General features: G+C 34.2%; 1 protein-coding gene across 1 annotated transcript in view; it reads right to left on the bottom strand.

Moving 5' to 3' along the window:
* The window catches only part of EFR3A (EFR3 homolog A), a 161,173-nt gene that overhangs the window by 73,032 nt on the left and 63,518 nt on the right, over positions 1-24,623 (bottom strand). The window contains exons 5-7 of the mRNA XM_044684304.1: positions 20,562-20,683; positions 15,471-15,620; positions 13,081-13,215 (exon numbers count right to left, since the gene is read on the bottom strand). Coding sequence (XP_044540239.1) covers positions 13,081-13,215; positions 15,471-15,620; positions 20,562-20,683 — 407 coding nt within the window. The remainder of the gene's footprint in view (positions 1-13,080; positions 13,216-15,470; positions 15,621-20,561; positions 20,684-24,623) is intronic.

Genomic DNA, 24,623 nt, shown 5'->3' with positions numbered 1-24,623 from the left:
AGTTCACTACAGAGAATTATACATAACATTTCTCTACATAGGAATACAGATAATTAGATCTCACTGAGGCCCTTAAAAAGGCAAATTTAAAAATTATAAGTTTTCTTTCTTTCCCCTCTGTATCTTATTTACCTTTTCATGTTTCTCTCGATTTTTTTGGTTGGATATCAAACTTTCCATTCAGCCCTGGTCTTTTCTGTGCAAATACCTGGAATTCTTCAATTTTGTTGAATGCCCATACTTTCCCCTGGAAATATATAGTCAATTTTGATGGGTAGTTGATCCGTGGTTGCAGGCCCAGCTCTCTTGCCTTTCTGAATATCGTATTCCAAGCCTTGCGATCTTTTAGCGTGGAGGCTGCCAGATCCTGTGTGATCCTGATTGGTGCTCCTTGATATTTGAATTGTCTCTTTCTGGATTCTTGTAAGATTTTTTCTTTTGCTTGGAAACTCTTGAATTTGGCAATTATATTTCGGGGTGTTTTCTTTTCTGGATCAAATGTCGCAGGTGTTCTATGAATCCTTTCAATGTCTATATTGCCCTCTTGTTGTAGGACTTCAGGGCAATTTTGCTGGATTATTTCTGTTAGTATGGAGTCCAGGTTTCTATTAATTTCTGGTTTTTCTGGAAGACCAATTATTCTCAAATTGTCTCTTCTAGAACGGTTTTCTTGGTCTGTCACTCTCTCATTGAGATATTTCATGTTTCCTTCTATTTTTTCAGTCTTTTGACTTTGTTTTATTTGTTCTTGTTGTCTTGCGAGATCATTAGCTTCTAATTGCTCAATTCTGGTCTTTAGGGATTGGTTTTCGGCTATAATCTTTCGGTTTTTGACTATGATCTTTTGGTTTTCGGCTGTAATCTTCTGGTTTTCGGCTATAATCTTCTGGTTTTTGGCTATGATCTTCTGGTTTTCGGCCATAATCTTCTGGTATTCCTTTTCAATCTGGACATTTCTGGTGTTCAATTTGCTTATTAGTTCATTTGGTTTCTGAGCCTCACTTTCCATTTGCAAGATTCTACCTTTTAAACAGTTATTTTCTTGCCAAATCTCTTCCATTTTCCTCAAAATCTCAGTTTTGAACTCTTCCATAGCTTGTGGGGAGTTTTCCTTATTTGAGGAGGGTCCGGATGCTTGTTTGTTCTCCTCCTCTGTTTGCTCGGTTGTCTGGATTTTCTCTGTGTAAAAGTTGTCGAGTGTTAAAGACTTCTTTTTCTTGTTGTTATTCTTTTTCTTCGGAGCTTCCTGAGACTGGGTAGCCATCGTTAGCCCAGCAGCTTCTCAGGTTTATCCTCGCGCTCAGGGTCTATCCGAGGTCTATTGGCTCCTGAGGTCTGAGTTCTGGTTTTTTCCAAGTCAAGCCCCCTGGTGGACCCCCTTGCTTGATCGTCTGCTGGAGGTTCCTTTACAAGTCTCAGGGCGCTGCTTCCACAATCATACACCCATCCACGCTGGTTCCCCACTCAGGGTTTCAGAGCTTTAGCTTCTGGTTGTGTCTGCCTCCACCCATGCCTCCGCCCCTGCCTGCTCTCTGAGCCCGCGCTCTGCGTCCATTCTGCTCCCGCGCTCAGATTTCATGTGCGTTTTTTGGCTTATTGGGGTCCTAAATCTTGCTGCTCTCAGGAACAGGCCCCGGAGCTGCCAATGACTCGATGGGTGCCCCAAACTTGCTCTATTTCTTTTTAGCTGGCTTCGGCGCTATAGGTGTTGTGTGTGGAGGGTTTGGGGGTGGGGTGGTTGCTCAGCCCGCGATTTAGTGAGAGCTGTTTCACCCCTTTATAGCATGGAAATGCCTCGATTCCACGTACCTTCCACGCTGTGCCCTGTTGTGGGGTTTCTCCGTTCGTCTGGACTTGTTTTTATGTCCCCTTGAGGAGTTTTGTGTGTTTCGGTCAGGAGAGGTTAAGAGCTGCTTCTTACTCTGCTGCCATCTTAACCAGGCAATCTAAATCTAATTTTTAACATATTGTTTTCCAATTTTCTCAAATAGTGAGTTCTTATCCCAAAAGATGGGATCTTAGAGTTTATCAAAGATTAGATTGCTGAGGTCATTTAATCCTAGCCTATTCCATTGATCCACCCCTTTTTTCTTAGTCACTACCAGACTGTTTTGAGGATTACAGATTAAGATCTGGCACTATTAGGCCAACCTCCTTTCATTTTTTTTTTTCATTAGTTCCCTTGATATTCTTGACCTTTTGCTCTTCTTTTTTCTAGTTGTATAAAACAGTTTTTTGGTAGTTTTGATAGTTATGGCACTGAATAAGTAATTTTAGGAAGGATTGTCATTATTATTATATTAACTTGGCCTACTCATGAGCAATTAATGTAGTTCCAATTATTGAGATTTAATTTTATTTGTGTGAAAAGTGTTTTGTAATTGTGTTCATTTAATTCCTGTGTTTGTCTCAGGGAACAGATTTCCAAATATTTTATATTGTCTAGAATGATTTTAAAAAGATTTTCTCTTACTAAACTCTTGCTGCTAAGCTTTTTTTTTGGAAATATACAGAAATGCTGATGATAAATTTATGTAGCTTTATTTTGTAACCTGCAAACTTGCTGGTTATTAATTATTTCAACTAGATTTTTAGTTGATTTTCTATGATTCACTAAATATATCATCATATCATCCACAAAGAGTGATAGTTTAGATTCTTCCTTGCCTACTTTAATTCCTTCAATTGCTTTTACTTCTCTAATTGCTAAAGCTAGTATTTCTAATACAATATTAAATAACAATGGTGATAATAGGCATCCTTGTTTCTCTCTTGATCTTATTAGGAAGGCTTCTAACTTATCCCCATTGCAGATAATACTTGCTGATGGTTTGAAATAAATATTACTTATTATTTTAAGGAAAGACTCTTTTATTCCTATGCTTTCTAGTGTTTTCAGTAGGAATGGGTATTGTATTCTGTCAAAGGACTTTTCTGCATCTATTAAGATAATCATGGGATTTCTGTTTGGTTATTGATATAGTCAATTATGCTAATGATTTTCCTAATATTAAGCCAGTCTTTAATTTAGCATATAAAACACACATGGTCTTAGTAAATAATCCTTGTCCTATATTGCTGTAGTCTCCTATATTGCTGTAGTCTTTTTCCTAGTATTTTATTTAAGATTTCTGCATAAATGTACATTAAGGAAATTGGTCTGTAATTTTTTCTCTTTTTGGTCTTCTCAGCTTAGGTATCAGCACAATATTTGTGTTATTAAAAAAACCTGGTAGGATTCTTCCTTTGCTTATTTTGCCAGAAATTTTGTATAGTATTTGGATTATTCTTTAAATGATTGATAGAATTTACTTGTGAATTAATCTGGCCATAGGAATTTTTTTCTAGGGGAATTAATTGATTGCTTCTTTAATTTCTTTTTCTGAGATGGGATTATTTAATTATTGTATTTCCTCTTTTGTTAATCTAGGCATTTTAAATTTTTGTAAATATTCAACCATTTTCTAGATTACCCATCCTAGATTATCAGATTCATTGCCATAAACTAGGAACTAAACCTCCTAATAATTGCTTTAATTTCCTCTTCCTTAGAAAAGTGAAATCACCCTTTTCATTTTTGATACTGGTAATTTTGATTCTCTTTTTTTTAAATCAGATTAACCAATTTTCCATTCTATTTGTTTTTTCTTAGAACCAGCTCCTGGTCTTATTTATTAGTTCAACATTTTTTTTTACTTTCAATTTTATTAATTTCTCCTTTGATTTTTAGGATTTCTAATTTAGTCTTTAAATAGATTTTTAATTTATTCTTTTTCTAGATTTTTAATTGTATGCCCAATGAATTGTATTTTTTCTTTATTTTGGTGATATAAGCACTCAGGTACATAAATATGAAATTTACATATAAATTTTCCTGAGTACTGCTTTGGCTGTAATCCTTAACTTTTGATATGCTATCTCCTCGTCACACACTTCAATAAAATCAGTGATTGTTTCTATGATTTGTTCTTTGGGCTACCAGTTTTGAAGAATTAGATTATTTAGTTTCTAATTTTTAATTTGCTTCTCCATGGACCCTTATGATTATAATTTTTATTGCATCATGATCTGAAAAAGTTGCATTTATTATCTCTGCTTTACTGCATTTGATTGTGAAGTTTTATGCCCCAGTATGTGGTCAATTTTTGTATATGTACCATGTGATTCCTTTTAATCCCTATTCAATTTTCTCCACATATCTATGCTAGCTAACTTTTCTAAAAATTCATTTACTTCTTTTATTCATTTCATATTTATTTTTTGTTTAGATTTAGTTAGTTCTGATAGGGGAAGGTTGAGTCCCCCACTAGTATAGTTTTACTATCTATTTCCTCCTTAAGCTCCTTTAGTTTTTCTAGGCCATACCATTTGCTTAAATACTGATATTTCTTCATTGTCTACTGCCTTTATTGAAGATGTAATTACCGTCCTTATCTTTTTAAATCAGATCTATTTTTTGCTTAGGTTTGTCTGAGATCATGATTGCTATTCAGGTTGTTTGTTTTTTTTGGGGGAGGGGGGTGTCTCAGCTGAAACCCAAAAGATTCTGCTTCAACATCTTACTTTTTACTGTGTCTACCTGCCTCAACTGTGTTTCTTGTAATCAACATATGGTAGGATTCTACTTTTTAATTTACTTTGGTTATCTGCTTCAATTTTGTGGGTGAGTTCATACCATTTAAAGCCACAGTTATGATTTCCATGTGTTTTCTCCTCCATCTTGATTTGCTCTTTTAATCTTGCCCTTTCTCCTTTCACTTTCCCCCTATACCAGTGTTTTGCTTTTAGTTACTTCTTCCCTTCCCCCTCTGCCCTTGTATTATTCCCATCACATCCCTTCTTATTTCCCTTTTACTTCTCTATAGGGCAAGAAATGATTCTATACCCTAATGAATCTGGCTGTTCTTCCCTCTCTGAACCAATTCCAATGAGAGTAAGGTTTAAGTATTACCCATTACCACCCTCATCTTCCCCTCCAATGTAATAGTTTTTTCCCCCTCTTGCCCTTTTATGATATAATTTACCCCATTTTAGTTCTCTTCACATTTCTTTTAGTACAATCCTATTAGTACAGCCCTAGTTTTTATGTTTTACCTATCTTCCTGAACAACTTATTACCATACCCTCTGACTATGTATATTTCTCCTAACTACTATAATAATAACAATTTTTAAGAGTTATAGGTATCATCTTTCCATACAGGAATATAAATGCTTTGACCTAATTGAAGCCCTTAAATTTTTTCTCTTTCTTATTTATCTTTTTATGCTTCACTTCTATTTTGTATTTGGACATCAAATTTTCTATTTAAATCTAGTCTTTTCTATAGGAATGCTTGGAAATTTTTTTTTATTCAATGACCCTGAAAGAATATAGTCAGTTTTGATGGGTAAGTGATTCCTGGTTATGAACCCAGTTCTCTTGCCTTCTAGAATATCATATTCCAAGCCTTGTAGTCCTTCAATGTGGAAGCTGCCAGATCCTGTGTAAGCCAGACTGTAGCTCCACAATATCTGAATTGTTTCTGACTGCTTGCCATATTTTCTCCTTGGCCTCATAGCTCACACTTGGCTATAACATTCCTGGGAGTTGTCATTTGGGAATTTACTTCAGGAGGTGATCTGTGGATTCTTTCAATTTCTATTTTACACTATTGTTCAAGAATATCGGGGCAGTTTTCTTGGATAATTTCTTGTTATATGATGTTCAGGCATTTTTTTTTTTTTGGTCATGACTTTCAGGTATTCCAAAAATTCTTAAATTGTCTCTTGTGTAAATGGAATTACCTCATCCTCATTCATTGTTAGACTCTAGCCATCAGAAATAATGTTACCCCACCCAACTTAGCGGGGAGTAGAAGATTAGTTACCCACATGTGACAATAAGTAACAAATCAAGAACAAGGGACTGCCCTTTGGGCAGTCCAAAACAGTATTGAGGCTGCCATTTGTCCACTTGAAATTAAAGGTGGATGCAGGAAGTGACAAAAGATATCTTTTAAATATGATGGTAGCTTCCTGTGGAGGCAGTTGGCACTTTGAACTTGGTGTAGAAGGATCTTCGGCGAGACCTCACACGGCTTCCCTCTGAATTTTCATGTGGGTAAGTTAGGCTGACTTCCTTTCTCCTCCCTTGGTGTGTCTGGAGGCTCTACCCTCAAGGAGGCCTCTCTTGCCTCTCTAATCGTAAAAGGCCTTGTAGCTAGAAGCCTTGTTTAATTAGCCTCTGTGCTTCTTTGCTGGGGCCCCTAAATTCTTACCTGGTTTGGACCTCTGGTCCGGGCCAGAGTTTCTCTCTCAATTTCCCTAACTTCAACCTTCTTAATTGTAAATAAACTTCCATAAAAGTCATCCTGATTTGGGTCTATTTTAATTTGGAATCAAGTTAATCCGATTCCTGGTGACCATCCTTAAATATCTAGTTTCCCCTCTTACAGTTAGAACTACTTTCCAGGTCAGTTATTTGTTCAATAAGAGTTTTCATATTTTCTTCTATTTTTTCTTTCTTTTGATTTTTTTAGTTGTTTCTTGATGTCTCATGAAATCATTAGCTTCTACTTACTCAATGCTAATTTTTAAAGACTGAATTTCTTCTATGACCTTTTGATCTTCCTTTTCCCATTTGGTCCATTTTTTTTTACCCCTTTATCCAGTAGGTCAATTTTTTTTTTTTTAAGAATTCTCTTCTTCATTGGATTTTTGTGTCAGTTGCCCAATTTTGTTTTTTAAGCTGTTATTTTATTTTTTGCATTACTTTCATTTCTTTTTCCAATTTTTCTTTGACCTGTCTTACTTGATTTTTTAATTCTTTTTTGAGTTCTTCCAGAGCTTGAGACCAATTCCTGTTTGTTTAGGTTTTTTTTTTTAAAGTTTTGCATATGGTTGCTTGGATTGCACCGTTGTCTGGTGGTTCTGTCCTTTACTCTCTATCCCCATAGAAATTTTCAAGGGTTAAATGTTTTCTCTCTTCTTTACTCATTTTCCTTACCTTTTTTTTTTTTTTTTTTTTTTGCTTGTGGACTGGGGAATTCTGAAAGCTGCCAGTCTTTCTCCTCTGTCTGTCTCCTCTGCTAGCTTCAAGGGATAATCACTATAAGCTATTTTGCCTAGGGATACATCTTCACTACAGCAGTACAAGTTTGAAAAGGTCTAGGGCTATGGACTACTAGGCCTCACTTCGGGGTGGTAACTGGCACCTATGACTTCAAGGGGTTGGAGGTACTCTTTTGTTGGTATAGCCTGGTTCCTGGGATCTAAAAGTTAGTCTATGCTGAGTCGCAGAATCTGAAGCATATATTGGGGGGAGTGGGGGGTGGGCTGAAGGGAGTAGGGGGACAGTAGTCAGCCAGCACTCCTCTTTGTGTAGTTTTACTTCCAGTTTCCCCTTGCTCCAGGAAAATCAACTCTCTCTGAATATTTTTCAATTCGTGTTCAGCAGGAGAACCCCTCCTTGCTATGGGTTCTTGACTCCTGTATTTTTGAGGTACTTTTTTTTGGTAAGGATTGCAGAGTGGTTTCTGTTTTTGCTGCTACTATGCCAGCATCTTGGTTCCACCCCGGTGTTTAAAAAGGCAGCACAGTGGATTGAATGCAAGGCCTGGAATCTTTAGGATCTGGGTTCAAATTTGGTCTCAGATATTTCCTAGTTGTATAACCCTAAGCAAATCAGAGAATTGGCAAAACAAGGTAAGAAGTTAACTGGAACAACTGAAAGATAAAGAAATCTAATAGAATAAATTGGTAGATAGAGTAAACTAATTAATCAGGAGGTTGATAGGGTAAACCAATGAAATTGAGACAAAAGAAAGGAATAGTCACAAGTCCTGGGAATAGTCAAATCATTAAAAGATGATAATTGGTTGTAAGAATTATTTTGACAGCTATACAGAGGACTGATGAAAGAGACTTGGGGCAAGAAAACTAAGAAAAGAGAGCATATGCAGGAATAAAGTGGTAATAATATTGGATAATGATGGAGAGAGGTTAAAAAATACTGTAGAGATAATTATTTATGGCAGTTAAGATCCCAGTGGGACTCTGGAGAGAAAAAGTTCACTTAGTCAATCTGGTCAAGAGATATAGTTAGATATGAAATGACAAGGACATAAGTGAATGGAAAGTGAAAGAGGCATTATAGGAGTCAGTCAGTATAGAAAGCTTTGTCTAAGAGCTTTTCTGTGAAAGGGAAGAGACATACATTATGATAACATTCATGTAAAAAGAGAAAAAATTAATTATCAGCGGGAAAAAGGTAAAAATGAAGGAAGTTTGGCATTACTAGATTTCAAACTAAAAGGCTGTAAGTATCAAGAATAATGGGAAATGGATTTTAAAAATAGAAAATGTGATCAATGAAACAGATTAAGAGATATTTAGAAGGAAAAGGATATAGCAATATATTATTTTATAAGTCTAAGAAAACAAAGCCCTAAAGAAATAATTTTTATTCATCAATAAATTAGGAGAAAATTGACAGTAATAGTTACAGAACATCATCTCCTAACATATACTAAAATAGATGAGAATGGAAAATTGTGTTTCTTAAGTACCGCTAGTCAAAATTTCATAACCAAGGGCCAAATAAGGAATGGAATAAAATATATTATTTCAATTATATAATACTTTACAAAAATAAAGTCAATTAAATCGGACTAAGGTGAAAAAAGGATTCAGAAAAATTGCTCCTTTAAGCATTTATGATAAACGGTCAATATCAAATGTAGAGAAAAAAGTAACATAAACCCATAAGGTTAAAAACCATTTTTCAAATATACAGCTACTCAAAAGATATAAAAGAATATCTAAAAGAAACAGATTATTAACAATAAGGTACGGTAAAAAGTGAGAAAACATTATTGGACAGGGTATGTTAAGACAAAATTAATGATATACTGCTAGTAGAACTAGTCCATGCATTCTAGAAATAAAAAACCTGGAATAATTCAAGGAAAACTACTCTTTTGTTCACATCATTTACACTACTGGAACTACATGTATAAGAGAGTTACTAAAAATGAGAGAACAACATGTTCGAAAATTGAAAGGAATGCACTCAATATAATTCAAATTTTAATTGATTATTATTCAAAATAATTTTTAAGTAAAAAAGTGAAAAAAAGGAAATTCAGGGCTTATAAGTAGACTATGCCAATAGAATGAAAACAATTCTATTTAAATTAATTTACAGATTGATTACAATAACAATCAACTACCAAGGGCAACATTTATATGGAGGAACAAAATAAACCTAGACTTACCAAGGAAAAATAGGAGAAAACATAAAGAATGAAATAGTTTTATAACTCCAACTATATTATAAAGTGGAAATTAGTAACACGAATTGGCATCATTTTTAAAAAAAGGAAAAGTAATTGAGTAGGTGAAAAAATAAAAAATAAGTGAACTCAGTAATTCAATGTACAAATTTCTTCTAAAAATTAGCTAAGAAAGGATTCCCTGTTTGATAGAAATTTTGCTGGGAATATTGGCAAGAAGTTGGCAGAAATTAAGATTTAGATCATCTATCACAAATTACAATAAACTAGATACAAATAAATGGCATGAATATTAAATGTAATCACATTTTTAAAAACTAGAAGAGAAACATATCAAATATCTTTTTTTTTTTAATCCTTACTACTGTTTTAGAATCAATACTAAGTACCAGTTCCAAGTCAGAAAAGAAGGGCTAGGCAATTGGGGTTAAGTAACTTGCCAAGGATCACACATAGAAAGTGCCTGATGTCAAATCTGAACCTAAGACCTCTTCTCTTTAGACATGGGTCTCTATCCACTCAGCCACCTACCTAACTTGATCAAGTATATTTCATAGCTATGGCTTAGGAGTCAATACTGAACTAAACTAAGGTTGAAGACAATTACAAAAGAAAAAAAAGGTATTTTATCTTGATTTGATTGAATTTGGAAATGTTTTGCAAATACAAAATCAATGCAGGTAGATAAAGGTCAACTATGAAAAATCTATATTAATTATCTCTGATAATTGTCTGAATCCATGAGATGACAAATAAAAGGTCAAAACCCCTGCCTCAAAAAATCCAAAATGTCCAAAGAATATAAATAAACAGTTCTCAAAAGAAGTAAAGAAGTCTTTAATAGGGGAATGTCTAAACAGCAATTGGGGAAGCAAGGCAGCACAGTGGAATGCTGGCCCTAGAATTAAGAAGACTCATTTTCTTGAGTTCAAATCTGGACTCAGGCACTTATTAGCTGCATGATCCTGTGCAAGACATTTTACCCTGTTTTCTTCAATTCCTCATCTGTAAAATGAGCTGGAGAAAGAAATGGCAAACCATTACAGTTTCTTTGCCAAGAAAACCCCAAACTGGATATGATTGGAGATGTAGACTCTAAATGATTATGCTAGTCATAATATGGAAATAGGTCTTGATCAACAACACATGTAAAACCCAGAGGAACTGAGCATTGGCTACAGTGGGGAGGGGGGGAGTAGGTGGAGGGGAGGAATAGAACATGAATCATGGAACCATGGAAACATTTTCTTAATCAATTAAATAAAATAAAAAAAAAAAAAAAGAAAACCTCAAATTGGGTCACAAAAAGCTGGACATAACTAAAAGGACAGAATGACAAAAACTAGCAGTATATTAATAAAATGGAATACTATAATGCAATTAAGACTTAGATAAATCAGGCACAGACAAATAGGGAAACATCTACATGAAAAAATGCCAAGACTAAATATGAGCATACATAAAGTGAATGAAAATAAAAATAAAAATAATCCTGATATAAGACTACAGAAGAAGTAAATGAAAAATTATGATGATAATTTATTCATTGAAATAAATTTATTTATATATAAAAATTTACTAATCAAGTTTGCTTGGCTATCTTTATATGCTATACTAGTTTTAAAATATATGTATTTTTTTTGCAACATTTGAAAGTAACAAGAAGTGGGAACAATTCCTCAGAAAACTTTTCATTTCTGGTACATAGCTACCTGAAAATATGGACTTCTATATTCTTTTCTTGTTCAAGAATAATTATTCTATATTACTTATGTGTGTTTGGAATTCAGGGAGGTGCCATTTAAAAGTATCTTACAAACTTCCTGTGGACATGTGGGGAACTACATTCCCTGTGATCCAATGGGTTCCCGGTTTCTGAAGTGATAACATCAGACAACGGGAACCAATGTATAGCACAGCTTAAATTTGGAGGGCGGGCTTGAGACGGGCCTCTTTTTTGCTACCTGGGCAGGCTCATTGGCGTATGAGAGAGACAAGATGGAAGGAGATAGGTACTGGCGGGCATTTTGAATAGATTTCTTACAGGCGTGTGGTCGATTTATCTCTATCAGCATGGCTTTAATTAAAATACTATTCTCCCTTATAATATCGGCCTTCATCATTTTTTTTTAAACCCTTGTACTTCGGTGTAGTGTCTCATAGGTGGAAGATTGATAAGGGTGGACAATGGGGGTCAAGTGACTTGCCCAGGGTCACACAGCTGGGAAGTGTCTGAGGCCAGATTTGAACCTAGGACCTCCTGTCTCTAGGCCTGACTCTCACTCCACTGAGCTACCCAGCTGCCCCATCATCATTTTTAAAAATAACACTTAACTACATGGTTATGACAAACATTTTGTAAAATGAAGATATCTCTATTTTAGTTTCTACAATAAAGATAAGCTGTATCCTAAAAATTATGAAGATAGTTGTGTGATCCTAAGTAAGGCATCTTACCCCACTTGCCTAGCCCATATTGTCTTTCTGCCTTGGAACTGATATTTAGTAATGATTCTAAGACAGAAAGTAAGGGTTTAAAAAAGTAGAGATGACAAAATATAATTTCAGCATAAACTAAGTCTTTTAATTGGAGAATGAATGTGTTTCCAGAAAAATATAAAGTTTTAATATTTCTAAAAATTTTATTCAGATTATATTTTTTGCTTATTCCTTGATAAATCAAACTTAATTAATTTTTAAAAATCCTTATCTTCTGTTTTAAAATTGATACTAAGTATAAATTCCAAGGCAGAAGAGTAGTGAGGGCCAGGCAATTGGGGTTAAGTGACTTGCCCAGGTGTCATACAGTTGGATAATATCTGAGGCCAAATTTGAACTCAAGACCTCCTGTCTCTCTATACACTAAGCCACTTAGCCACTCAAATTTAATTTCTTTAAGTAATGTTTCTGGTTCCCGAGAAGATTTATTCCTAATGCTATATCGTTTTTAATTTCTAAGTAATTCTCTGTATTGTCCTTATTTCTAATAGGAATATATTTTCAACCTCTTTCATTATTCCTTACTTCCTAAAAATCCTAAGAATGATCTCACATCCCCTCCTAAAAGTAGTTTCTAAACTTAGGAGGAGTGAGATTGTGAAACCCTATCTTCTCTAGTAAACAAGAACTAGTTTAAATCAAATGTGTTGGGACAGCAAAGCAGCATTCCTGGGTCACCCAATAGGGGGAATGGAGGTCACTGTTAACTAAACTTAGACTTATTTCTTCATCTAGACAGTGGAATCACATGATCAGGGAGGGACTAAAAAATGTTTAAGCCTGCCTTCTCATTAGATATCCACCAATTAGAGATGTCTTGGGGGAAAGCTGAATAATGAGTTTTCAAAATTTTATTTAATGACTCAAGATACTTAATGTCTTTATCTTTGATCAACAAGAAAGATCATTGGCCAATTAATTTTTTGATAGTCAGATTGATGAATTGGTTTTCTGAATTTTTTAACCACATTTCTTAATACTGAAATATAGTATTATTTTTAGTAATTTGCATATATTGAGATCTCTTGGTCCCTAGTCAGCTAAAGAGTTTTACATCATGGTTAAGATTTTTTTTTTCTAGGTAAGTTAATAACTTCTATTGTGAAATCTTGTATTTATAGTATGTAGTGCAGTATTTTGATTTTTATATATGTTACATAAAATAATTAAGAAATTAGCTGTTCAATAATGTAATAGAAATGCTGGTCCTATTGGCTCTACTCATTTAGCTCAACAGTCCACTCAGAAAGATTACTCATCATAGCACTAAGGCAATCAGAAGAAAACAACAATAAAACATTACTTACTCAAAAACTGGTCGAACAGCATTACTCATATTCCCATATGTTGCTCGGCCCAGTAATTCTCTGAAGCAGTTTTCAGCCAATACAGCAGGATTTTCCTCTTTGTCACCATCAGGAGAGGAAGGAGGGCCTATGCGACTAATAAAGAGGAAAACAATAGGGAAAAAAATGAAAGATTCTTAAACAATTTCTTATTGTCAAATATAATACAAGTACTCATCATTATTATTATTATCATTATCAATCCTCATTATTTTTACATTCCATATCTGTGAAGTCACCTACTTACTAGATTTTATTTGTAATCCCAAAACCAATATTCCCAGCACTTTGAGGGTCACTCACGGACATGCTCAGAGAAACAAAAAATTCAAGTCACCTGATGTTCACATTCTAATCCAAAGTCAAACAAGGTAACACTTTGCCTTTTTATTTAAAGTTTCATTGTGAACGTGTCACTCATGGCATACTAAGTTCCACATTTTTTATATTTTTTGTGCTTCTTGTTGATGATTTTGTTATTTAAAGTGGCCCCGAAGAGCACTGTTAAAGTGCTAACTAGTGTTCCTCAGCACAAAAAGGTTGTGATGTACCTTATCGAGAAAAATGATTTATAGCACGAATTATAGTGCTACTTGTTGTGAATTCAATGTTAATGAATAAAAAATGGAGTACATTCAGAAATACATCAACCTATATGTGAAACAATCTGGAAAGTGCTAAAGTAAATGTCCATGACCAGAGACTATGGGAATCTAATTTTATATTTCCCCCATGAGAAATAGCTCAATATTTGCTAAGTTAGTATTCGTGGTGACTTTATAAACATATCTATCACAAATGAGGAGAATCAACTGTATATTTTTAAAAGAAACATATGACCAAGATGGATGAAAAACATCTAACTAATGAATGAAAGCAGAAATACTAATTTCTATTATGCTTTTGTATTCTTGACCAAGGAGTCTGAATATATGGATGAAAAAGATCAGGAAAAAAAAAAACACACACAGTGAAAAGGGAGCTAATACTCAAGATAAGTCAAAAGAAAAAAACCTAAAAGATAAGATTTCTGAGTCACTTTAAGTGAGCTTTAAAAGTCTATAAAGGACAGAAAAAGTAATACAGGATTAAAAATGGGCAAAAAATGCCAATGCTAATAAAATGGGAAGAAAACAAACTATAGATAAGTGAGTTTAACTTTGGTTACTCCAAAAATTGAAAAATAAATGAAAAGGATGATTACTGAGCACCTAGAAAAGAATTTGAGTCCCAAAATTTTAGTATGACTTTAAGAACCTAAAGAAGCAACAGAAATGCCAAGATACCATGGTTGGGATGACAAGAAGCATTTTTGGAATAAAAGACAAAAAACAAAAGATATAGGCTTATAATCAATTATTGCAATCCCACAGAAGAAAAAATATTTTCATTAGAATAGTCAGCATTCAATAATTTTTGTAAAAAGTCCAGAGCAAATATAAAAAGGATAGAGAAGAAAAACATCACACGAATGTCACTAATATTTTTAAAAGGACAGCTGAATACACATACAAAGACACAGACACAGACACACACAACATACTTTGTGGTAGAAATACATCAAATTCAATAGGGAAAAAAATTGGAGGGGGTGAGACAGGGATTAAAAGGGAGGTCAAACTTCCTAATCCCAAAGGGAGGATTAAAAGAAATATACAGAAAGAAAAATAACTAGAAGCTAAGGTGTTAGAGTAATAAGCCACCAATAGCAGTATTAGAGTGTAATGGATGGAATATTATTGTGCCATTAGAAATGAAAGGTTTTATTTATTTTGGAGGATCCTAAATTATAGAAATGATGAAAAGGGAAATGAATAGAACCAGAAGAATATTTTACATGAGGATAGCAATACTATAAAGAAAAATAACTTTTATTATCAATGCAATTCCCACATGTTTCCAAAGACGATTAATGATGAAGTATGTTATCAACCTCCTAACAGAGAGGGGCTTTAAGGAAAATGAAAATGAACTAAATATACAGAATGAGATTTGGACACAGTGAATGTAAAAACTTGTTTTCCTTGACTGAATGTTTATTATAGGGGTTTTCTTTTTTCCTTGGGTGGAGGTCTGAGAAAGAAAATAATTGTTTATAACTAAATTAATTTTTAGTAAAATGAAAGAACTTTAACTCTCCCACTCAAAGTTTACCTCATAATTACTCAAATTCCAGTTAAATTTTTTATATTCTACATAAAAGGCCGTCGGAATGACATGGGCCCAGCTGGGGGAAGTTGCCCAGAACAGAGTCCATTGGCGCAAGATGGTTGCGGCCCTATGCTCCTCTGGGAGCCAAGAGGAATAACACACACACACAAATGTCAATGAAAAGAAATGTCATACAATACCTGTCAACATCCTCTAATTTTTGCATGTTAAATAACAGAGATGGAACAATTTTGTCCATATGCTGTGGTTCCCATATAGTTGCCTGTAACTCATCATTAACTGTTTTGCGAACTACACCCTGAATTCCTCGGATCCCAGCTACACGGATTCTAGAAAGAGAAAAAATTTAATGGTCAAGTTCTTTTAATAAGAGTAAGAAAAGTTAGGGAGTTTTTGTGGCTTAGCAAGAAAGCAATAGATTGAGAAAACAATGATCATACCTGAAGTCCACAAAATGGAAATATTCTCTGACACCAAAGTCTGACATCAAATATTGGTTTCATTGAAGATTTATTATATATTTAACCAAGTTCTCAGAGGCTATATTGAATATCATGGGCTTTGGCAAGTCTTAGCAAGTCTTACACCAAATAATAAAAATCCTTCAGGTAAAGGATTGGTAGTCACCTGAGTCACCCCAAAACCAGCCTGCCTAACTATAGAAAGCCTTATTATTGAAGCTTGGCTACCAAGAGATGAATTCCCTCAGGCAAAGCAACTGGTTTCCTTTTCATTCCCAAACTTAAGTCAAGTGTCTGATATACAAAAAGCACTTAATAAATGTTTATCGACTATTAAAATCGATAAATCACAAGGGTCATGGTCTATGCCAGTGATGGTAAACCTTTTAGGGAACCAATGCCATGTCCCACCCCCACAGACTATGTGCCCATGCCATGCTCCACCCCCAACTGTGTGCTCCAGCCCCTGGATGCATGCAATGCCCCATCTACACCTGCATTAGGGGCCGGTGGGTAGAGCTGGGCTGCCTACTGGCTAAGCCAGGGCACAGGTTCGCATCCATACCTTTCCCTTCCTGAGCTCTATGCCCATACCCCTCCCCTTGTGTTCAAAGGTGAGGCCAGGCTGGTCTGCCAGCTGGCCAGGGCCATCCTCTGCCCCTGTGACTGAAGAGGGAGACTTCACGCGCGCGCACACACACACACGTTCGGGACAGGCTCTGCCTCAATGTTGGAGAGAGGATAGACTGCCTCACCCCTTGCATTTGGGGGCATGGCCAGACTCCCAACTGGCCAAGCCAGGGGCCTGCACAGGCCCACAGAGAGGTCTCCGTGTGCCATCTCTGGCACACATGCCATAGGTTCAGCATCATGACTCTATGACAAAAAACAAAAGAATCTATATTGATGAAAAAAACCTAGATTCATTAAAAAAACACATGTGACATTTTTTAGTATAGGTACTCTTAATAATAAAAATTCAGTTTGGATGTGATTGACTATGCAGGTTATCTCTGCTACTGAGCTTGGGATTTCTAAGCTTCAGTAGGACTAAAGCTGACTCCATACTAAGTCCAGCAAGAATATGGTGACTCCTCCACACCCAGGGATTAGGAGGCCACCAGAAAGCATGAAGAGGCATGAATTGGCCCAGGTCAGAAATGAAATAGGTAAAAGCATACATGCTGATTAAGAGTGGTTTAGGTCTGGTGAATTGCCAATCTTGTAAAGATTCCATCTCAAAAATTAATAATGGGAATTATAATAAATTTTGTATTCTGCATTTTTAAGATAATGATGAATTTTCCTAGAAGTATCAAATTCATACTGGATTCATGTTATAGCACTAGGATGAACAAATATTAAATATCAGTTAAGAGAGAAGGCAATTGAAAAAGTTGACTAGAGTGGTCACTATCCAAATTTTAAAATTCTAAAAATTTAAACCAAAATTATAGTAAGCATCTATTATGTGCCAGGTACTAGAGAAGCACAAACACAGTGAAATCCCTGCTTTCAAAGAGTGTACTTTAGATTACACATTCTTTAGTTCTGAAAACTAAAGTTTTGATTGTTTTTATCAGCTCACCTGTATTTAGTCTACTTGAAATGTAACAGCAGCTAATGAAGAGTCTACAAAGATTTGGTCAGCGAAATGGTCTAAATGACAGAGTACTACTCTAGAAATTAAGATTTAGAGGCCACAGGGGAATGCTGCTTATAAAGTATCCTCCTATAGGAGACTTGAAATTAGCCACATATATATAATTAAAACCTATTATTATTACTATGCCTTTCAGAATGCAGTAGCCTCTCTTTAAAAAGAACCTAATCATTTTGTATTCCTTAAAATATAACAAAATCTTAAAAGTTAATCAAAGCAAATATCCTGCCGAGTAAATTTGCTTCTGCTTGCCTAGTCATATGCAATTCTATACTGCTTGAGGTACTATGTTTTAAAGTTAATTTATTTATTTGCTACATTAAAGATCCCAGTTATTTTCCTCCCTATCTCCCACTGTTTGTTGGGTGATAGTCAAAGGAATACAATAAAATGAATATCTGATTAATAATGCTGGCTTAAAAGGTAAGTAGCAGTAGGTGCCCATAATCAAACAAGAAAAAGGTAGTAACTGAATTTTGTGGGAGTATAGGTAACTTTTGAATTGGGTCCACAGTCTTGAGCTACCTAGATTCCCTATTTCTTGCCTAGATTATGATTTGTTAAAACTATGGCCAACATCCCATGGGATTTATTTTCTAGAATTCGATTATTCCAAGAAATTTAGAAAGATGTTTGCCCTACTAAGGATACATTTAAGGAAAGAAATTATGGATTTCAGAGGTAGAATTGTAAGATGGAAAAAATTATGGTGGACTTTTTAATCATAGCTTAAAATATATAAATAAATAAAATAAATAAAATCTAAAGTTCATGAGATTTCTTTATGTATTCTTTTATTTTGAAGATCTCAAAAATGAAACACTAAACTTATTCCATCACTTTTAAGAATTTTTAAAATTGTGGTACAGTTTAAAATGGAGTTTTAATTAGGAAATGAAGGAATTTAAAGCATTAAACTTCACTAAAATAAATACTAAAAAACCAGCTTTGCAAAAGAATCAAACATTAAAATTATAGTACATATAAATGTATTCAGCCATTATATTTCACTAGGGGGAGCTATACAACAACAAAAAGGTCCCTTTTTACAATGTTTTCTTTTTAAAAACCTTTAAAGTTAAACTATCTTTTATTATGCAGACTTATCATTTAGATCATTCTATGTCATCTTTGTTTTAATGAGAAATAGTGAAATACCAGTTTATGACCTTATTAGCCAATGTACAGCCAAAGGAAAACTGTATTTTGTACTAGGAACATTTTTGCTTTAATGACAACAGAAAGAGAATGCACTTGAAAAAATTTTGTCAATAATAACAATAGCTCATATTTATATGATATTTTAACATCTGAAAGGTATTTGCAGCATGATCTTATTTTATCCTCACAATTCTAGGAAGTAGATATGAATTTTACCCTTATTTTATAGATGAGAGAACTGAGGCAGATGGATGAAATGACTCACCCATGAACAAAGAGTTAGTGTCTGAGTCCACATTTGAAGTTGTCTTCCTGATTTGTGGCCCAGTGCTTTCTCTACTATGTCACTTAACTGCCTTGTAATTAAGTTGTGTAAACTCTTTGATATTTTTCTTCCATTTCAAATGTGATAATAACTGTATGTTGAAGAATAAAGGGCACTTAAAGAATTTTTAAAAATAAAATAATTGCCATTTCAGGTAAGAGAGGAGAATTTGAAATACGGGCCAGTAGAAGACATCTTGCAAAAAAATTTTAAAAAATGACTAATGAGGCTCCCAGCTGGCTCAATAGATAAGAGAGTCAAGGCCTGGAGATGGGAGTTCCTAGGTTCAAATCTGGCCTCAGATACTTTCTAGCTGTGTGACTTTGGGTAAGGGCACTTAACCCCAAATTCCAAATTGGAATCAATTCTCAGGCAGAAAGTGAGGGTTTTTTAAAAATAAGACCAAAAAAAACCCAATTATTATATAACCTAATTCCGAGGCTTTAAGATTCTGAGAGTTTCAGAGTAACAATTTTAGAGCTGGAAAGATTTAGAACTAATCTAGTTCAATCACTTCATTCTAGTCATGGTTAACTATAGAACAGACAGGTTATGTAATTTACTGAAAGTCACAGAGCTAGTTTATTGTCCAAGCATGAACTAGAGTAGTCTAGTCTACTACCTCTCATTTCAGAATTCTTTCCCAATACCACTTTAGGATTACTGTTGAATCATAAGCTTAGATTTTGGGAGACAATCTCCAAACCCAACTACATGGATAAAACTGTTCTCTCCAAGGTGATCAATGCTTTGCTACCCTCCAAATGTAATAATTTCTTGTCAGTTTCATTCCCCTTGATCTCTGATACTTTTTATACTGTTTAACACTCCTTTCTTAGTTTCTGTTATTGCTTTCTCATGGTTACCCCTCTTACCTGAATGTTTCCATGACATAACTTGCAGTGTTCAACTACCATTCACCAGCTATTGGATATCTCTGTCTTGATATCTCACAGATATCTCAAAGTGAACATATCCAAAGTGGAACTCCTATATTCCCCTAAATCCCTCCTTCCTCTAAACTTGCTTACACCTTCCAGTTCCATTCAAAGTTCACATACTCAGAGTCATTCTTGATTCTTCCCTCTTCCTCTTATTTTATGTTTTATCAACTGTTTGATACTGTTAATTCAACGTAATAACATTATTTTATGCATGCCCCCTTTTCTGTAATATGTTCAATAGCCTAGTTCAGTTCCTTACCACTTCTCACCTGTACTATTACAGCAGTCTCATAATTAATATCCCCGACTACCTCCAATCTCTTCCTTCTGTGTCCTTCATATTTGTCAAAATGGCATTTCTAAAACAGATCTGAATTTGTCACTGAAAAGTCTTAATTCATACTTTTGAATGAAGATCGATCATGCCTAGAACATACTCTCCCCTCTGCCTCTTAAAATTGCAAACTTCCTTGAAGGTTCACTCAGACGACACCACCTACACAAGGCCTTTCCTATTTCTCTCTCTCCACTGAAGTTAATTTATATTTTTGTGCTTGTACTTGAGAGGTAGAATAGAATAAGCTGCATTGTAGAGATAGCTAGGGTACACTTCTGTTATTTCCTTTAATATTTTTTATGCAACACGAGTACAAATGAGAAATACATGATTACATGATGGTCTCTTAAAATCTAATTAACATAAAAATGATACATACTCTCTCTGTATCTCTGGATCATCATAAGAGGAATGACACATAGCACTGAATCGAGAAACGAAAAAGTCATAACGTCTATGATAAGAGGGCGTATCTTCTTCAATATTTGCAAATTTGACGAACTACAAAAAAAATGGCAAGAGTAAATACTTTTGTTTGTTTCCTCAAAGACAAAATATTTTGCAAAGTTTTAAACATTATTTCAATGCATAATTTAAAAGCACTATAAAAATAGAACAAAATATTCAACAGAATAAAAGGCCCCTTTTAATATCAATAATGAAAATTTAAAATAACCTTAAATACTGAACAATGATCTTATTCATATGAATAAACTATTCTCCAAATATAAAAGTAGCATCTTGGAATTTTTGTATATTTCTACTCATGATAAAACCAAATAGAAATGGAGATAATTTTAAACAGAAGTGACAGATTACATTAAAAAATGTCAACCATTAATTATAATAACGGCAATAACAATGCCAATAACAAAAATAGTAATAACAATAATGAAAGGTAAAGAGATATAGGGACTGTACTTTGGAAATAGAAAAATCTAGAATTAAATTCTACCTTTGACACCTGATGGGAAAGACCTTGAGCAAAATGTTTAATCTCCCAGGGTCTCAATCAATTATCTCAAGCCTATAAGGGTGCAAAGAAAGTGCCTATTTGCATTTGTAGATGAAGATTCCATACCAGGCAGGTGTTAATTAAATCAAAGATATGGACCAAAAATATTATTATTATTGAAAGGAAGATTAATCTGATAGTATAAGTTCAATAAATTTATATTATCCTCTTACCTAGTAAACTAAAGATAATCATAGGTGAGTAAATGATTTATACGTGCACACTTACAATGTACTATGGCATCTCAAAAACCCAAATATTAGTGCCCTATTTTAAAAATACCTCATCCATCTAAGCAGGTCCTAGAACAACTAATTATGGGAATCTGCTAAGAATTTATAAGCATTCTTATGTGGAGAAAAACAATAAAAAACTAAAATAAGCTTCAAATTTTTTTTATTTTACTTTGCAATGTCTTTAGAAATATGCCATTCTTTGAAATCTATAATTTCATAGAATTTGCTAGATGTACATGAGCATTTTAGAGGCACAGTACTGAAACTGCACTCATCAAAATATAGCTTCTGAAAATGTCAAACCATTAATTTTTTAACAAGACTGTTTAGCTACCTGTAATTTAGCTGTCTGTAAATTTTTTTGAAAGAGAGGAAGGAAAATTAGTTCCTTTTAATTTATTCAAAGTTCTAAGTAATGATGTGAGTTCCCAAAGATTCTGAAAGATTATTTTTGGAAACAGTTAATGTTACCCTTGGATGTTGTTCAGTCGTTTCAGTCACATTCAACTCTTTTTGAGCCCATTTGGGGTTTTCTTGACAAAGATACTGAAGAGCTTTACCATTTCCTTCTCTAGCTCAATTGACAAATGAGAAACTGAGGCAAATAGAATTAAGTGACTTGCCCAGGTCTGCCAAATTACTAAGTGTCTGATGCCAGATTTAAACTCAGGAAGATGAATCTTTCTAATTCCAAAGCCAGTGCTCTATCTACCACCTACTTGCCACAAATAGAAAAGATACTGCTCCAAAGAAATATAAACTATTTCTTTCCTTTCAAGGAGCTAGAAAACATTTGCCATTTTCTAGTAAGTTAGAGAACAATTTGTGATACAAATTCTCATCCTGTGTGGCTATATATTATATGAAAAACATCTATGTAATGGCTAAATTATCATACATTCCTTCAGAGAAATATATGGAAAAAGGTATAATTTTTTAATTCTATACTTTACACAGTAGTTGTGAGGAAAATGCTATGAATGATCATTTTATAAGATGCAGAAAAGATAATGGCAACATCTGTGTTTACTTTACAAAAAATCTCCACTCTGATACTACTTACTATCCATGTGAACTTAAAGCAAGTAACTTACTTTATGGGGCTCAGTTTTTCTATCCATAAAATGTGAGAGCTGGCCGCTAATAGATGATCTCTAAAGAACCTTCCAGCTCTAAACTGAAGATCCTATGAATAATTATCATTTATATAGCATTGTTAATATTTAGAAAGTTCTCTACATGCTATTTTATTTGATATGCAAAATAAATCTGTAATGTCAATATTACAGGTGCTACTAGACTCATCATATAGATAAGGAAATTGAAACTATTACATATAAGGAGCCAATTTGAACTGAGGTTTTCATGAGTCTATATCGGCACTCTTTCCACTACACCATAATATCACTCTTCGAACTGAAGAGAATTTAAAAAAAAAAAAAAAAAAGAAACAGTAATCCTAGGGAGGAAAAAGAACAATTTTCTAAACTGTCTAAATGAAAATTCTACACTGAAATGAAATGCCTCTGCTTCAAAAGTGAATACAAAGGTTGTAATAATTATGAGAATTATTAGGCTCTCATAATTATTACAAGGTGCAGCTAGATGGCTCAGTGGATAGAGAGTTAAGCCTAATAATGGGATGTCCTTGGTTCAAATCTGACCTCAGACACTTCCTAGCTGTGTGATCTTGGGCAAGTCATTTAATCCCAAATACCTAGCTTTTACCTCTCTTCTGCCTTGTAACCAATATTTAGTATTGATTCTAGGACACAAGGTAAGGGTTGTTGTTTTTTTTTTAATTGAATACAAAAAGCATACAAAAGGCCTACATATTATGAGAATAGAGGATAAAAAACATGACCTTCAAAAAAAAACAGTAAAATTTTTATTTTTTTATTCACTAATACAAGTCATCTTTCAAAACAAGTATTTGTCTCTTCTGTTAAAATGGATCAAAATTCCAGTAAATATTAGTAAAATATGTCTATATCTAGTTATATTAATTTCATTCACAAGAGCAACAAAAAAATCATAGCCAAATTAAGAGAATTGTTAACAGACATGCATAAGAGATCTAAGGAGACAGAATGACTCCCAGGTCAAAAGCCTGAGGAACCAGGAGGATGGTGTTGTCCTTTAGAGTAATAGGGAAATTTTGGGGGGGGAAAGATAATGACTTAGAGACAACTAAGTATGGTAATGGACAGAGTGCTGGACCTGGAGTCAAGAAAATCTTAGTTCAAATTCAGTCTTGGATACTTGTAAGCTGTGTGAACCTAAGCAAGTCAAAAAGATGACTAGAGAACTTAAAACTATGATTAGCAAATTATGCACCGAGACACATTTAAAATGGCCTGAAATTCTCCCTCTGGCTCTATTTTATCTTAGAAGCAGGCTTAGAGGAGATTTACACATCTCACCATATGAGATGCTTTTCCCACATCCCTCTCTACAGGCTAAGCCTTTTTCTCCTGCATATATATCACTATTAGGAGAAGATACATCTATTCCTTCCTATATACAGGAATTACAGCATAAATTGTGTGAACTCCATGAATCAGGAGGTGCAGTACAAGCAGGACCAATAGATTTTTCGCTTCATGACCTAAACCCAGGAGACAAGGTGTATATAAAGAACTTCCAGCACACTGGAGCAACTCAGCCTTCCTGGGTAGATCCATTTCAAATATTGTTAACCACTCCAACAGCTATAAAATTGGAGAAAAGGACTCTTGGATTGATTGCTCACATGTAAAGAGAGCACCTCCTATTGAAACTGATTGACTGTATCCTATTACAAGTATTGGAGATAACAGCCCACAGAAAAGTGAACACCATTTTTGGAAACACTCTGAATTCCTGATTTTTTATTTTATTACTGCCTTTTATTTTTCTAAATAGAACATTTGATATTTTCCTGTTTCTTATTCCTTGTACTTAAAGTACATATAATAAATATTAATTTTTGATTCTGCAGTTTTTAAAATATATTTGCTATAATATTAATGCATACCCCAAAAGCCCCAGATTATGATAAGCTGTCATTTATTGATAAATGTTATGGGACTATGATTAATGTTTATGCATGATTCTAGGAAATGGAATCAAAAAGGAGCACAGACTTCACCTGCACAGTGCCACAGAAGCACAGACTTTAAACTGAATAGTGCCATAGAACACAAAGTCA

Source organism: Gracilinanus agilis, chromosome 1 (assembly GCF_016433145.1).
Source record: "Gracilinanus agilis isolate LMUSP501 chromosome 1, AgileGrace, whole genome shotgun sequence".
Taxonomy (NCBI): Eukaryota; Metazoa; Chordata; class Mammalia; order Didelphimorphia; family Didelphidae; genus Gracilinanus; species Gracilinanus agilis.
The sequence above is the reverse complement of the archived record's forward strand: the minus strand, read 5'-3'. Positions and strand labels throughout refer to the sequence as shown.